This window comes from Colletotrichum gloeosporioides, assembly GCF_011800055.1.
Source record: "Colletotrichum gloeosporioides strain Lc1 chromosome Unknown consensus_50, whole genome shotgun sequence".
Classification (NCBI taxonomy): domain Eukaryota; kingdom Fungi; phylum Ascomycota; class Sordariomycetes; order Glomerellales; family Glomerellaceae; genus Colletotrichum; species Colletotrichum gloeosporioides.
The window spans coordinates 1,039,841-1,056,450 of NW_025544695.1; the positions used below are offsets into that span (position 1 = coordinate 1,039,841).

The following is a 16,610-nucleotide window of genomic DNA, read 5'->3' on the forward strand; positions in this document are numbered from 1 at the left end:
GCCTTCCCGTTGACTTGCCTACCCCACCTCAATTAAACCCCCTGGCAGCTGCCTGGCGTACGGCATGCATCCTGCAGCTAGAAAAACACTTCACACGGTATGAGTTCACCACTAGCCTCTGTAAAGTCGCCAAATAGATGAGATTAGCGATCGACTGCACAGTGTGGCTGCAAAGCGGATCCCACCAGAGGCCGAAGGGATAGACAGACAGGTAGGTAGGAGGTATCTGGCAATCCAGAAGGAAACCGCCCCTTGGCCTGTCTTGATCGACGTCTTTGTCGCCTTCCCAATTTGCCCCCCCAGGACATCACGACCTTTTTTTTTTTCCCTTCAGACTCGCCCAGACGCGTCTCAAGGCAGTGTCAACACAAGGACGGCATTGACAAACACCATCCGACTTTGCCATCAGTTTATCCATTTGAGGTTAGTCTCTCTCCCATCCCCTACTTTCCACCCATTCGCAATACTGTTTGCTTCCTTCGCCACTCACACTGGAGGCACTCACCGAGAGGCACTCACATCTGGAGGATCTCCTATCAACACCAAGTCTCCAATACTGATTTTTCTTTTCTGTCATCCACTGCAGGCTTTTCCAGCTGCGAAATTTGTCAAAGCAATCAAGCATCTGGGAAGACCATACGCTTCTCTGTTGCAAACAGCGAGATCAGAGATCAAAAAATCTCACAGTTGCTTAAGCAACACCATTCAATATGGCGCGGCCTTCTCGTCGCAGAGGTCAGCAGGCGACCCAGCCTCAGCCTCAAGCACAGGGTCAGAATGCGAACCAGCCCCAGCCTGCCCAGCAGAATCAAGCTCCTCAGCAAGCCCAACCCGCTCCGCAGAATATGGCACCGGCTAATGTCCGTCGCCACATCTCTGGACCGTGAGTACTCACTCATTGTGATTTTGTGTTCTTGGTTGCTAATATTTTTCACAGGCAGTCGGCTTTGACTGATTATCTGGCCGTGAGATTTCCTTTCATGATTATCGCATGGCGCATACACTGACCACTGCCACAGTCTCACAACATATCTGCCAACCAGATCCGCCGAGATGCTGATCGTCGTCGCGCTGCTGCTGCTGAGAGCCAGCAGCAGAACCAGCCAGACGAGGAATCTGACGAAGAAGCGAGCCAACCTGCTGCAAGCACTCGCAAAGAGACAGAAGCCGAGAAGAAGAAGCGCCTTCTGAAAGAGAAGCAGGCCATTGCCAAGATCAAGGCTTCCAAGAAGTTCAAGAAGCGGAAGCGCGACGCAGGCGATTCCGAGGACGACGATGACATCGCTCGCGCCTTGATGGAGCAAATGTCTCAGCCCCTACCTGGCCAGATGGACAATTGCGAAATTTGCAAGAAGCGTTTTACGGTGACGCCCTACTCCAAGACCGGTCCTGACGGTGGCTTGCTTTGCGCCAAGTGTAGCAAAGAGGCTGCTGCCAACGACAAGCAACCAAACAAGAAGCCTCGGAAGGCTGCTGCAGGAGGTGGAGGTCGCCGAAAAGTCCAGAGCAACATCCTCGACGGAACTTACCACACTGGCGCGAAGAGATTGACAACACTCTGCATAGAGACCTTGGCCAAGAATGTCGACCTCGCAGACAGCCTGGGAGAGCTCCCTGACCACATCGTCGATAGAATCGCTCGATTATTCTCCAAGCGTCGGCTCTTGAACCCGCAAACCCTGGCACTCTTCCTCCAGCCCTCTTCCTCGTTCATCAATATCTATGATGGCGCAAAGCTGGGCATGGATGATTACATCGGAATCTTCCAGGTTGCGGCGAACCTGAAGGGATTTAAGGCGCGCAACTCGATTCAGTTCAAGGATGAGGTCATGGAGTATCTTCTCGAGCGCGATACGCAGCTCACATCTTTCTATCTTCATGGAGCCAACCTGCTTAGCGATGATATGTGGACCAGATTCGTCCAAGAGAAGGGCGCTTCCTTAGAAGAACTTCGTGTCTACTATACGGACAGACACTTCGGAGACGAAATTCTGGCTTTACTCCCGAAGAACTGCCCCAACCTGACCAGGCTCAAGGCCTACCACAACCAGAAGATTACTAACGCCGGCATTAAGGAACTTGGTGAGGTCAAGAGCCTCCGGCATCTAGGCCTCCATCTGCAGAACCGCATTGATGCCAAGGTCATGGCGTCCACGATACTAAGCGTTGGAGAAAATCTGCAGACGCTTTCTCTGCCATTGTTCCTCGACGCTACGGATGAGGTCCTAGCTGCCATCAAGAAGTCTTGTCGTTCTCTCAGAAAGCTCCGCATCAACGACAGCGACAAGCTGACCGACGCTGGCTTCGTTGATCTTTTCACTAACTGGGCCAATCCATCGCTCGAAAAAATCGATTTCCAGAAGTGCTGCCATGTTGATTCCACCAACCCGCGGGAGAACCCAGAGAAGGTCGGTCTTTGCTCCGATGGCCTTCGTGCTTTGATGAAGCACTCGGGTCGCAAGCTCAAGGATCTCAACATTCACGCCTGCCGTCATATCACGCGCGAAGCTCTGGAGGACGTCTTTGGAAAGGACAACCAATACACCGAACTGCTCAAGCTCGAGATCAGCTTCGTTGAGGAGGTTGACGATTACATCGTCGGCTGCATCTTTCGCAGCTGCCCCAACATCAAGGAAGTGAACGTATTCGGTTGCATGAAGGTCAAGGACGCCCCGGTACCCAGAGGCAAGGTGCTCGTTGGCGTCCCCAACGCCGTGGGTATGGTTACCGAAGGCAATGCGGACTAGATGCGTACTAATGAGAGGGGGGGGCGGTTCCCTTTCTGGAAAGTGTTTGAGTATACTACAAGGGTCGGTGGAGAGGCATCATTAGGAAGGCGAGGACTCTATACAAGCAGGCCATGACGATTCGCAGTATTATACCTTTCTTTCAGCCTAGGTTAATCAGAGAGTGGGTGGTTACTAGTGTTCCTGTTCATCAGCAGGCGTTGGGAGGACTTCTTTTCTTTGCTCTGTTCAGCTAGGAATACCCTAGACACCAATGAAGAACAAATCATACTTGACAGTCTGATAGCTCGGCTCGGCGTAGAGAAACTCGGCGTTTCTGCGTGATGATTTGTGCCTCTCGGAACTGACTCTGACATTAAAGCCGATACATACGGAAGAACGGAACGGGACCGTTTTAATATTCGGGGTTGTGGCACCAAAACACTCTCGGAACAGACGGGAACCCGGGCTAAAGTTGGCAGACTGGACAGGACACAGACACCGCCACGAATCCACCCGGAGGCGGTAAAGGTCAGCTTAGCTCAGCCTCAGCTCCCTGCGTAAGGCAAGGCCCAAATGTAACGGGGCGACGGCTTGCGGGGCCTTTGACTGCAGCGTGCTGCGTGCCGTGCTGCGCGAGCGCACCCTTCGTGCTGGCGTTGAGTCTCCACTCTAAGTCCCGGCACCCTGCTTCGTGGTGCTGGCCTAAACTTCCCCTGATTAATCGTGTCCAACCAGCAAGGAGTCCGGTCTGAAGCAGCGCACCACTACCTACGGGCCGCCCCTTCTCGCCCACGACCTGCCAGGCATTTGCCCTTTCTCGAATCCCTCCCCTGCCGCCCCCGACCGCCATGATATTTCTTCCCTTTTGGTCTCTCTCCGAGTGAATTGGATGGATCTTGACCGTCCACAACCGTCGCCCGAAAACATGTCTCGACGCTGGGCGCGAAAGGTCGAGCGCTGCTGCTGCACCTTCGCGACCTACATCCCCTTATTCTTCGTTTACAGCTTGACCACATGGGCCGTATGGGTGGATGTTACCATCGGGTCCGCGCCCTCTAAAGCCACTTGGCTAGGTAAGTCTACTCCGTGACGTCGGTCGCGTGCCATTCCCACCCGTTCCCTTCGTGGAACTGACGCTCTCCTCCTCTTCACAGGTACAGGTTCCTCTACCCTCGCCGTCCTCCTCTATGGCCTGCTCAACTGGTCCTACACCACTGCCGTCTTTACGAACCCCGGAAGCACGACAAACGACAATGGATACAGCACCCTACCGACCGAGGCCCCTCCACCGGCCACGTCCTTTACCGTCAAGGCTAATGGCGAGATCCGATTCTGCAAGAAGTGCCAGGCGAGGAAACCTGACCGCGCTCATCACTGCTCCACCTGCCGTCGATGCGTCTTGAAGATGGATCATCATTGCCCTTGGCTGGCGACGTGTATCGGCCTGAAGAATCACAAGGCCTTCCTGCTGTTCCTCATCTACACGACATTGTTCTGCTTCTACAGCTTCTTCGTCTCGGGAAGCTGGGTGTACATGGAGGTCATCAACAACACGACGTACGTGGAGACGTTGATGCCCATCAACTACGTGATCCTCAGCGTCATGGCCGGAATCATCGGCATTGTCGTCGGCGCGTTCACAGGGTGGCATATCATGCTGGCGAGTCGCGGACAGACCACCATCGAATGTCTTGAGAAGACTCGCTACCTGTCCCCGCTGAAGAAGCAGATGCAAAACCAGTTCGTCGCCCAGCACAATGGCGAAGGCGTCCCCCTTCCAGCTTACGGCCAGCAACTGCTCGACATCCACGCCAACGCACTGCCAGGCATTACACGACCCGAAGAAGGCGAAGAGTTCCGTGGACACCCTGGGGCTTCGAGGCCAGTACACCAGTCCTACGAAGAGATGGAACGCGATCGCGCCAAGAAGCGTTACGAAGAGTACCTTGACGAGCAAGACTCTGAGAAGCTCCCTAACGCCTTCGACCTTGGGGCAAAACGCAATCTCTTGCATCTTTTCGGACCCAAGCCGCTCTTTTGGTTCGTCCCCGTCTGCAACACCACCGGTGATGGCTGGTCATGGGAGCCCAGTCCTAAGTGGATTGCCGCGCGTGAGAGCCTGGCCAGGGAACGTGAGGAGCAGCGCGCCCGCGAGATCAACGCTGGCTGGGGAACCGACGAGCCGCCGCCATCTTTCATGCGCCCCGCCCCCACGAAACCCGACGGTGCCGGCCGTCACTACCTCACCACCCCGCCATCACCCCCGCCGCCCGCGAACGGTAGCCGCAACGACGCGCGTAAGATGCCGTCCAAGGCCGACCGGGTTCTCGGCCGCGATCCCAACCTGTACGCTGATGGCTTCCAAGAATCGATGCCGATGCGCAAGCTTAGTCCGCGCGGCACGGCGCTCGAGGAGGAGCTGACGGACAGCGACGTCGACATGGATGACGCGGCGGCGGCGGAGCACCGTGCTATGAACCTCGTTACCAACGGCGGATGGGGGCGGAGCGGCGCAAGCGGACTGCTGCGGAAGAGCAGCCCCACCTCTCCATCCTTCAGGACATCGCCGTCCAACGACGACACCGTGGACTAGGTTAGAAATGCAACGCAGGAAAAAGTCCGGGAGGTATGTGACAAAAATGATGATGGCGGGTTAGAAAGTGATATCCAACGCATATTCTCATCGGCGGGTTTGCAACGGCTCAATGGGAGGGGCATGACTGCGGCGTCGCTAGAGTGTATACGCATCCATGTACGATTTTTTTATTTGCAAAGGCGGGGGAGGGCCAAACTTCGGAAACTCGACGGATGGAGCATCTCACAGATGTATATCGACATCTATTTACCATTGGTGTTGGGGAGTGTTCGACTTTCTTTCTTTGTCAGTTTCTTTTCGCCTTCATGGGGCATCATATCCGATGAGGGACGGGAATGATAATGTTCGGTAGCATTGCCGTCACGAATTACAAGACATGTCTTACTAGTTCACTTGAATCTTACCGAAGAGTAGAGCATGAGTGCCTTGCTTGCTGCGATTCGGGAAAGTGATGTTTATGAAGGCCGTGTAAACTACTTCTATCATCCCTAGTCTCTCTAGTCTACCCCCCTTGGCTAGATCACTCAGACTCCGAGTCGCTGTAGTCACCCTCGCTACCATCCTCCTCCTCATCATCATCCTCGTCATCTTCGTCGCCTTCATCATCTTCGCCCTTGAATCCGTAGTCATCGTGGAAGTCGGCCAGGGGCTTCACCTGGGTCTTGTATCCCATCTCCTTGAAGGCCTTGTCGATGTTCTGTGAGAGACATGTAAGCATTATGGTCATCGTTACTTCAAGGTGGGGAAAGAACATACCTCTTCAAGAATTGGCGCGCAAGTGATGACGACGTTGCTGGTCTTGGGCTCGAAAAGCGGCATGATGAGCTCCTTGAGCACGGCCTTGATCTGGTCGTTTGTGACGTCGCGGACGTCCCGCATGATCTTCTTGTGCCAGTCGAGCGGCAGGTTGCGCACGACGCCGAGCATGAAGTTCTGCGCAGCCGCCGAGGCCATGGTGGACTGCTCGTCGGCGAATTGCACGACGACCTGGCTGATGGCGCCCTCCTTGAGGTGGCGGTCGATGGGCGTCTCGCCGTCGGCGATCTTGCGGATCGTCTCGCGCGATGCGGCGAAGGCCTTGCTCGCGTCCGGGGAGCGATAGACCTTGTACTGGATCGTGCCGGCGTCGAGCTCGCGGCCAAAGTACGAGCCGTACGCCAGGCCCTGGCCGCGGACGGAGTTCCAGAGGGGGCCCTCGGCGGACTCGAGGTAGCCGATGGCGACCATGATGGCGGGGAGGCGCGGGTCCTCGAAGGAGGTAATGCCCTTCGCCGTGCTCACGCCGAAGGAGCTGTCGGCGGTGGTCATGGGAACGATGACGGCGCCGACCTTGCCTGGCTCCTGACCATCGGGGGTGAGGAGGGTGTGGGGCTTGATGATGGGGATGAGGTCGTTGGAGCCCTTGAGGTTGTTGCTGAGGATGTCCCACGCTGCGATGGGTTCGGGGAGACGCGATACGTCGGCGGTGACGAGAACGCGGACGTTGTTGAAGGTGAAGAGGGACTTGCGGAGCTGCTCGAACCAGGAGAGGACCTTCTCCGGGTCCGAGGCGATGAGCTTCTTGAGGCGGCGGAGGTAGACGGCGCGGACGAGCGCGCGCTTGGCAACCGAGTAGGATTCCTTCTTCTGGTGGATGGACATGTCTACCTCGGAGGCCATGGACCTACCGTCGCGCTTCATCTCGGGGATGTCGGCAAGGTGCTTCTGGACGCCAGCCTTAAGGCGCTGAATATCGAAGACGCTGTCGAACATCATGGTACGGACCCAGTTGATGACCGTGGAGTACTTCTCGCGCTCGATCTGGAACTGGATCATGACGCCGTCTGGGTCACCATAGTCTCTGGTGGAGCGGAGGCCATAGCTGATGGTATCCTGCTCCAGCTCCATGACCACCTGCTCAAAGCCGACCTTCTCTCCATCGCGCATGATAGGTGTGTTGAAGAAGTTGTCGTTGAAGATGGGCAGCAGAGGCTTCAGCTCAAGAGGCACCTGGGACGTGCCCAAGTAAATCGTCAAGTGGACAAAGTTGGTCGGGACGCTCTCGAACTGGATGAAGAGGGGATCTTGACCTTGCTTGGAGCCATCGATGACCTTCTGCGCGGCATTGTTGGGCAGTCCTAGGCTCTTCGCCTTTCCGGCTCTCGCCGTGTCGGACTCGATGAAATGGATAGATTCGGTCCCGGGAACAGGCCATTGGTCGACAACAGCAGCAGGAATAGGCTCGTCGTTTTTGGCCTTGGCGGCCTCAAGACGCTCCTTGAGCTTGGCCAAGCCCTCAGGGCCAAGCTTCTCCTTCCTCTCAGCAAGCCTCGTCTCTTCCTCAGCCTTCTGCTTCTTCGCAAGCTCGTGAGACGGCTTGCCAAGGATGGAAACGTGAGGGGCATCGGAGATCCACTTGCGGAGGAAGTCCCTCCACTGCTCGTCCGTCCACTTCTCGAGAACGTCGTACTCTGACAACGACTCCAGCTCCTTGAGGGTTGAGCCGTCGCGCTTGCCGAAAAGGTAGTCCGTGATGATGTTGGTGGAGTAGAAGCTCTCTGATTCTTCAGCCTGGAACTTGACCTGAAGGCGCTCGCGGTGAATGCATGAGGTCAAGTACTCCATATCAAGAGGCTTGCCAGCAACCTCCTTCAGAAGGTCGATCAGTCTCTTCTCGACAAACTCGAGCTTGTCGGTCTCGACACCGGTCGGCTGGAACCAGATAACAGAGTTCGGTCTCGCATCCCACCAGTATGTAACTGAGCTAGCGAGTTCTTCTTTTTCGACGATAACATTCTCGAGGATAGAGACAGACGAGCCACAGAGATAGGTCAGCAGGACGTTAAGTGCTGACGTCGCTATAACGTCGTTGCAGTTGGGGCCAAAGAAGGCCACAGTGATTTCGCCGACCGACTCGTCTTCTTCAGGGAATTCGGCCGTCGTAATAATGGACTTCTCCAGAGCTGGAGGCTGTGCAGAGTCGATCCATGGCCTGAAAACACACGTCAGCATGGCAGGGTTCTAGCCGCCTGATGGTCATCTTACCTCTTGAACGGCGCGTCCAGGGGCGGCAAATCGTCCTTGATGCTCTCCTCGAACTCGTCCAGAATTTGCAGCAGATTGTCATGGTCTGCCTCGCCTATGATAACGACGCAGAGGTTCTTGGGCTGGTACATCTCGCGATGGAACGAGCGAATGCGGTCGTTCGTCAGGACACGCAGCGCATCAGTCATCCCACCGGTCTCGTAACGAAAGCCAACGTTCTCAGGGTATAGGAGTCGGCGGGCCTTGAGATCCATGATCTCTGCGCTCTTAAACTGGACCGCCTGCATCTCCGAGTACACAACGCCGGCATCGTTGCCCTCTCCGTCGATGTGATGCACCTCAGTCACACATGCTTCATCAGTGAGAATGGGCAGGACGACGTGCTCGAGGTAGACGGGAAGAATCTGCGAGAAACCTTCCCAGCCGGCGCTCTCAAGAGTGTAGGCTGTGTGATCTGTTGCGGTCCAGGCGTTGGTTCCAGAGTAGGCTCGCGACGCCAACTTGTCGAGAAGTCCCTTGTAGCGGTAGTTTTTGGAGCCCATGAAGATCAGATGCTCGAGGGTGTGGGGAGCGCCGGAATCATCGAGGATTTCGGTTGCGAGAGTAAAGTAGCCGTTGGTCTTGGGGCCCTTGCGATCTGCCACAATGACCTGCATTCCACTTCTTTCCGAGACATACTGGCTGATCGTACAAGGAGCGTAGTCGGTCTTGAAGCTCTGGATCTTGCGAAACCGCGGCTGCGGCTTTGCTGCGGGCGACATGATATTTGAGTTTGTTGCTAGCTGAGAGTAATAACTTCTGTCCGTAGGTAAGTAAGTATGCTCAGCAATCTCTTGAGGTAGACGAGATTTCTAGAGAAGACAAAAGTCCATATTATAAGGGCGGGGAAGTGGGTGAAAGAGGAAGGTAATCAATGAGCCGGGGGTGTCATCGGTAAGGTAAGGTAGTCATGGGCAAGCGCTTTCAACACGCGAGGAGTCAAAACAGACAACAAGCGAAATATTGTGACGACTGTCATACAAATGAGGGGACCGCTAGAAAGGGTTTTCCAACCGCACAGGGATACGACCGGCCGCTCAATGGGCCGTTGCGTGCAACGAGATGATGAACGGACGGATGCAGAGGTTCGTAACACAGTGTTGAGCGTGGAGTGAATGTAGGTTTCAGGGGTACGAAATCTGTGTGCGAGACTGAGGTCAACTCGCAAAACAACATACGTTGTCCAAAAGCTTGGCAAGCTGTAATCTGGTTCGTGGCATGCGTTGTAGAAATAAGCAACGGCAACAGCAACGGCAACAGCAACGGCAACAGCAACGGCAACAGCAACGGCAACAGCAACAGCCGCTTGGCCAGCTTTGAAGCTTGACATTCCGGCAACAATAATAAACGCAAGGTGCTTTGGGAATTTGAATCTGGATCAAAGGAGCATGCTGTTTGAAGAGTAAGGCTCTGTGCAGCCTTCTTCCAGATGCCATCGCGACATAACCAAGACCGGGAAGGTGGGGGAGAAGTGACACAGAAGAGAGGCCAATCGGGATCTCCATGGTAAAATTGATGCCTAGAAGATAGAGGAGGTACGACGAGTAGAAAATGCAGCTGCTTACCTTACAGATAAACGATTTGCCAGCCTGATGGACAGTGAAGGAATACACCAATGGGGGTTTTCCCAATATACGCTGGCCCGTGATAGCACGAAGTAGCGGTTACCTCAATCGCAAGTTGCGAAGTGAGGTTGAAGTGAATGACAAGCCGTGAATGTGCCGGATATGGGTGGCTTGAGTCCTGCAATCGCGACTCACAAATTTGCTTGACTTCTGGTGAGTTTTCCGTTTCCAAGTTCCCACAACTTCCAGGTTCAATGTGTCGTCGCGGGGCACGGGAACAATAGAGACGTCGGGTTGCCGAAGAGGTCGATACAATCAGAGCACTGACCTAATTGCCCCTCCATCAGCCAGGGCAGGGGAACGGTGGAGTTTATCTTCCCTAGCTACCTTAGGTGCCTTCTTTTTTTTTTTTTTTTTTTTTTTTTTTTTTCCCCCCCCCCCCCTTTTGGGGGAAACCCCGGNTGCTTTTTTTTTTTTTTTTTTTTTTTTTTTTTTTTTTCCCCTCCCAGCACGTTTGGCGGAAACTCAGGCTCCGATTGGTCTCTTGCTGCCCTTCTCTATCTTATCATATCTTATCGACAGCAAGCCGTCGGCTGAACTTCGGAGGAAATCCCTCGATACGTACCGTGCCGACACGGACTGTGACGTGGGTTGTTCATGGTGGTATTCGGGACAGCTATGCCATCGGTGCCAAATCTGCTTGTGGTTCATTGCGACGATGCAACGACCTCTCGCTCTCTAACAAATATGAACGCTCGCTAGGCGTAGAAAGCTCAAGAGCCTCAAGAATTACCGACACACTACTTTCTTGCACACACCCGATCACCATTTACCACTCGACCTCGAGCGCCAGTACACCGACTTGACCCAGCCCCGCGACGATCGAGCTCTACGAAGCTATTGCCACAGTTCGCGCCAAACTCCGGATCACAGAAATGGCGAGCGCGACCGAGGCGCAGGTATCTGCGCAACTTGGGGACGCCATTGTTTCCTTTGCTCTTGAGGGAAGCTTCCCAGACGAGCAGGTGTCGTCCCTTTCGCTTTCGTCTTCCGATCTGTCACCGGCGATCGATGCGCTGGAGAAAGCCAAGGGGGAATTGGAGGTATCTTGAGGCTCTGTAGCGGACTTGAGCGACGGCCCGTTGACGTGTGTTTAGACCGAGATCCATACGATAAACGAGGAAACAAAAGGGGACGTCAGCTCCTGGGTGAGCAACGCAAAGTCACTACAAGAAGACATCCTGCGATCTAAGAGGCTGGCCGATGATATCGTGCGACAATCAGAGGCTCCACAGGTCTCAGGAAAGGCCATTCAAGATGCCGAAGAACACATACATTTTCTGCAAAGAGAGGTGATGTATACGGAACAGCTGCACGATGCGCTCAGGGGTATCCAGCATGTCAATGAGCTTTTGGGGGAGGTTGAGCAGGCCATGAACGAGCGGCGCATCATCGACTCGCTGCGGTGGTTGGAAAGTACGGGCAACCCGCATCGACACAGATATGGACAATGCTAACAGGCAACAGAGTCGTGGACCGAGTTGGATGCCGTCCCTGTCAACAAGAAGACTTGCAGAGTCATGAGGCTTCTTGATCTGCGCGCGTTTGAGCTCAAATCCAATGTTCATGATGTTTTTGACCACGTGTGGGCATCTCTTGTGCACACGGATTTACAAGCAGGGTCCCTCTCCATCTATGGAAAACTAGAAGGTAAGCCTGTCACGAAGACGTACAATAAGTTCGCTTCTAACAGCACCAGGGGAGCAAATGACCCTCTCAGAAGCCATCATCGGGCTTCAGGCCTACAAGGAGGTCGAAGAAAGAATGTCTAAGCTATGGCACGAAGTTGACAATGCTATCGTGTCTCCGAGGATGGACGTAGAAGCTTCTTCTCTTCCTTCGATTCGTGCAAGCGAGGTATGCACTCATCGGACATTGGTTTCTGGCCCCTCTAATAGCTTCACAGAATGTAGTCGAGTTGAATGGCGAGGCCGGCCGGTCAATAGACGAGCTATTTACAGACCTCCGCAAGCTGGTTGAGTTCCTGGCAGCTAGATTGACCCCTGACCTCCTGATGTTCTTCAGCCCGATCATGATGAGCGACCTTGTCCCGAGACTGGTCAAGGTCTGGCTGGACGGTGCAGTTCCTGCGACATTGAAGGACATTGATCGGTTCCAAGCCGTGATTCAATCTGCGCGAGGTTTCTGCGAGGTTCTCGAAGAAAACGGTTTCACAGGCTTCACAGAGCTTAAGGAGTGGGTTGGAAGCGCACCATCAATTTGGCTCGCCAAGTGTAGAGAAACCGCACTTGACTCTGTCCGCAACCAGCTCTCGAATGGTTTGTAACACAATTTTCGAATTCATGTCACTTGCTAATTAGTCTTAGGTTTGGGCGCACCCAAGCAAGTCGAGAAGGTGGAAAAGCAGATGGTGTCTCGGTCAGAGGGCAAGGAGTTGACAGCTAACAACGCAGCCGCCGGGGCTGCAACAGACGATGACTGGGGCGCTGCGTGGGGGGTCGATGACGAGCCTGCTGAAGAAAAGGACACAGCCCAGCAAAGCCAAGAAGAGGACGACGGAGCAGACGCCTGGGGTTGGGACGATGATGACCAAGGTGCAGATAAGAAGGAGGAGGAACCAGCCCAGCCAAGTGTGGAACCAGCAGCCGCGGACGATGACGACGCAGCCGATGCCTGGGGCTGGGGAGACGAAGACGCGACAGAACCGGCGCAAGAGCCTGAGCCTAAACCGCAGCCCAGGAAATCGCCCGCGAAGAAGGAAAAGATGGCAACTCCAGCTGAAGACGAGAGCAGGGAAATGGTGCTGAAGGAGATCTATCACATATCGGCCATGCCAGAGCCAGTACTGGAGCTCATCCTCGCCATATTGGAGGACGGTGCGGCTCTTACTCGGCCAGAGTGAGTACTTCGTTTTACCTATAGAGACCTCGAACTAATGGCCCCTAGATACGAGAACAGTCCCGTGGCAGCCGCGGCACCGGGCCTGTTCAGCTTACCAACATTTGCACTGGCCATGTTCAGAGCCGTTTCACCGCACTACTATGCACTTGATATCGGCGGAAACATGTAAGTCTCGGCCTCGCTAATAATCCTTTCGAGTTTAATTAAGAGACAGGTTCCTTTACAACGATGCCATGTACTTGTCCGAAAAGCTAAGCGAGCTGGCGTCAGCGTGGAAGTCGCGTGCAGACCTGACGACACGTGCCCAAAACATGTTGCGCATAGACAACGACATCAAGAGCCTGCAAAACTTTGCGACGCGCGCATACACTAATGAACTCGGGGTGCAGAAAACGGTCCTTCGAGATCTGTTAGGAGGTAAGCAACATTAGGCCGGGCTGATGAATACCCGTTCGCGCAGTAGTACCAAACGCGGGGCTAACGCGGACGCACAGGCGATCAAAGTCTGATGCAACAGGATGAACTAGACAGTTGCGTGGACTCGGCAGTAGCGCGGGTCAGATCCCTGGCAGTGACATGGGAATCGATTCTCTCGCGCTCCGTGTGGTACCAGGCGGTGGGGTCCCTCGCAGATGCCATCTCATCAAAGATCATCAGCGACGTGATGGAGTCGTCCTCCATCGGCCAGGACGACGCCTATAGGATCGCGCAGCTCATTGCCAAGATCACGGAGCTGGACGACCTCTTCCTCCCGTCGCGGACGGCAGCCTCTTCGGGGCCCGGCAAGGACGAGATCCCGACGACGGCGCAGTACGCCGCCACGTGGCTCCGGCTCAAGTACCTCAGCGAAGTCCTCCAATCCAACCTCAACGAGGTCAAGTATCTCTGGTGCGACAGCGAGCTCAGCCTGTACTTTTCCGCGGACGAGGTGGTCGACCTCATCGAGGCTAGCTTTGACGCTAACCCGCGGATGAGGGAGACCATCCGGGCGATTCGGGAGAACCCAAGCCCCGTGCTCGCCTAGGGGACCGGACGGGTTTGCCGGAGGGCCCGGGCGGTCAGGCGCAAGTCCCGGCGAGTCCCAGTGGTGTTGACATGGACGTTTACAGATTAGGGACGGACGTAGCCTGTGCATGTAACTGAGATGAGGAACGGGAGAACATTGGAATTGAAGGCAACACACACGCGCACAAAACGTAGTCTAGGGTTTCTCATGTATTATTCCATCGTTCTGGCGCGCATCAATTCGTTCCCCTGCAATATCGAAACCTCGAGTATACCACCCCCTTTCCTGGAACCCGTAAAACCCGTCTTTAATCCAACCCAAAACGGTGCATCTCCATGCCTTTTAGCACCACACCCATGCTTCGATGACGCACGCCCACACTCCCCTGCTCGCAGCTCGCGTCTTGTTTCTTCCCCGCACGCACGCCCCCTTCTCCACACTCTCCAACGCAACGCCCAAACCCTGTCGGCCTCGGCACCTTCCACCCCAAATCTCCACTCTGAGGAATTGGAGAACATTCTGTGTGCTGCGCTGCTCCCCCTCATTGCTGTCGTTATTTTTGATTTTGTGTTGTCCATGTATCGCGAACCAACAGTGTATCATCTAATTTAATCTCATCACTTATGAAGTTTCTCGCCTCAATGATGTTGAGTGACCCCCTGGTAGAGAAGCCCGGGGATATGGGCCGAATGCCACTCTGTCAAATGACACTTCATTAAAGACACGCGTGTCCCGTTGCTCAGAATTTTCTCATGGATCGCGATCTAGACCGTCGCCTCCCCTTTCCTCAGTGTGACGGCTGAGACCAAAAAAAAAAAAAAAACCAAAAAAAAAAACCAAAAAAAAACCCAAACCCGATGAAATACTACCAAGGCAGAGAGATACTGACGACCTTGGAAAACTTGATCCCCCCCGTCGACTCCTTACAGTCCCCCTTCTAGCTTGGTTTACACCCCCTTCCCCCCCTCGTCTTCAGGTTTTTTCATTAATCTCCAAGCTTCCGAAATAGAGAGAGACTTGCCGTCCCCACGACACCTTTCCGCGGCACGCCGTACACCACCCCCAATTCCTCCCGGAGCAGTTCTCCCCTTAGCTCCAAACTCTGCAATCAAAATTTTACACGTCAACCTTGTTTATTCTCATTTCTGGCTGCTCACTTGGACCCTTCTGCCAGCCGCCAGGGGCGAAGGAGCCAAGCAAAAAGAACGACGCCCCCCTTCCGAACAACACAAAACGAATGTTCCATGCATGGGCGGTCAAGAAGGAATCGCGATGATCTGCCTGCCCGTCAACATCCCTACCCTGTCCAATTCCGCCCTCCGGGTCGGCCGTCGCTTTCGTGCATTCCACCGTCTACATGCTTGTACACATTCCCCTCCTCGCATTCTCATCCCAGACTGTGAGTGTATTTTGTCGAAACTGGGCATGGCAGTTTGCTCCGCCCAATACCAAATTCCCTCAAAACTTCTGGTCATGTGGTACACCATTGGCAGAAAAGACGTATCCCGTGGTTCAGATACCTCTGCGACGTTGACGTGACATTGCATTCGGCACATCCTTCCCCGCACAAGCCAAAGTGCCAAGCAACCGTTCAGCAGAGACATGCCCGCCCAGCTCTCGTTCTGGCCCTCCCGCGATTGATCAACCCCCCGCACCGCACCGCACCGCGCCTCGCATCCGTCCATCCATCCGTTATCTTTCATCCAGTGATAGACCAGTTCTCAATTCTGCCTCTCCTCGCATCCGGGCTCTGCATTCGCTCACTGTGTTCCTTTCTCCCGGAGCTGCCTCCGGATGCCACGGCAAGAACGGGATTGGCGGCTGGTCCTCAGTACCTCGTTACGCCAAACCCGGCCGCCAATTGACCAATGCCCTTCTCCCACATACTCTCGTCACCATCATGAACGCAACATTCAGTCGGTGTACCTCTGCCACAAGTCCCGTGCGTTTTCTTCCCCTCTCCAATCGCGAACTTCCAAGCCCTCAATCACCTGACAACGGCCCGACTGAATATCTCGACCCATGCTTCCTCCAAAACCCTTGTCCGCCTAGAGATGACGCTCTATCAAGCTGGAGGAACCTCATCGAAATGTGAGACAATCGTCGTCTTCAACCCCCGGTCCCAACGCGGAGATTAAAAGAAGCGGCCCCCAGCTCAGGGAAAACCAATCTTCCCCCCGAGGAGGAATTTCCATTTCATTCCACTAGAAATCCTTTAAGCCATAATGAAGCACAGCCCACAGCGAGGCATACTTACAATACCCAATTGGGTTGGGGATGCTGGCTCGACACTTGACTCCAAGACTTCTGCGTTGTGTCCTATTCCTTGTTATGTACGAAACCTCCCAAGACAAGATAGCTTGCTCGGCGATATTGAATTGAGAAAGCTCGAATCGTGAAGCACGGCCCACCCAGCCCCAGCCCATCCCGCCATGGCACCACTTCGCTCTTCACAAGAAGAGGGGGGGATGTCTTGCACCACACCTACCCCCTCCCCCTGCTTCCTGACCACCCATTGAGCCACAATTTGAGGCTGGTGAAATGATCTCAGGGTGCACATCTGGAGTAATTGCTGCTCGCAGCAATAAATGCATCCGGGGCCTTTGCCGAGTGTGGCTTCGTGGGTGTTCATATACACAGAGGGTGGGCGTGGTTCAAGACGCGGGCCCCCTCAGCAAAAACCGCCCCCAAAACCTTAAATGTGGGAAAGACGATGATACAGCATGGAA

At 54.5% G+C, this 16,610-nt stretch overlaps 4 protein-coding genes across 4 annotated transcripts; 3 read left to right on the forward strand and 1 right to left on the reverse strand.

Annotated features, from left to right (window-relative positions):
* Positions 1 to 710: 710 nt before the first annotated feature.
* Positions 711 to 2,747, forward strand: GCG54_00000797 (uncharacterized protein; the record flags this gene model as incomplete). The annotated part of the gene is made up of 3 exons (XM_045400929.1): positions 711 to 883; positions 938 to 965; positions 1,020 to 2,747. The coding sequence occupies 3 exons, from the start codon at positions 711 to 713 to the stop codon at positions 2,745 to 2,747; spliced, it is 1,929 nt and encodes a 642-aa protein (XP_045263602.1).
* Positions 2,748 to 3,654: 907 nt separating this feature from the next.
* Positions 3,655 to 5,322, forward strand: GCG54_00000798 (Palmitoyltransferase PFA3; the record flags this gene model as incomplete). Its single annotated transcript, XM_045400930.1, has 2 exons — positions 3,655 to 3,802; positions 3,884 to 5,322. The coding sequence occupies 2 exons, from the start codon at positions 3,655 to 3,657 to the stop codon at positions 5,320 to 5,322; spliced, it is 1,587 nt and encodes a 528-aa protein (XP_045263603.1).
* A 523-nt stretch (positions 5,323 to 5,845) lies between these two features.
* On the reverse strand, positions 5,846 to 9,110 carry GCG54_00000799 (uncharacterized protein; the record flags this gene model as incomplete). The annotated part of the gene is made up of 3 exons (XM_045400931.1): positions 5,846 to 6,022; positions 6,082 to 8,296; positions 8,350 to 9,110. The coding sequence occupies 3 exons, from the start codon at positions 9,108 to 9,110 to the stop codon at positions 5,846 to 5,848; spliced, it is 3,153 nt and encodes a 1,050-aa protein (XP_045263604.1).
* Positions 9,111 to 10,888: 1,778 nt separating this feature from the next.
* Positions 10,889 to 13,899, forward strand: GCG54_00000800 (uncharacterized protein; the record flags this gene model as incomplete). The annotated part of the gene is made up of 9 exons (XM_045400932.1): positions 10,889 to 11,056; positions 11,111 to 11,429; positions 11,481 to 11,663; positions 11,713 to 11,870; positions 11,920 to 12,292; positions 12,341 to 12,872; positions 12,921 to 13,040; positions 13,090 to 13,292; positions 13,370 to 13,899. The coding sequence occupies 9 exons, from the start codon at positions 10,889 to 10,891 to the stop codon at positions 13,897 to 13,899; spliced, it is 2,586 nt and encodes an 861-aa protein (XP_045263605.1).
* Positions 13,900 to 16,610: the final 2,711 nt, after the last annotated feature.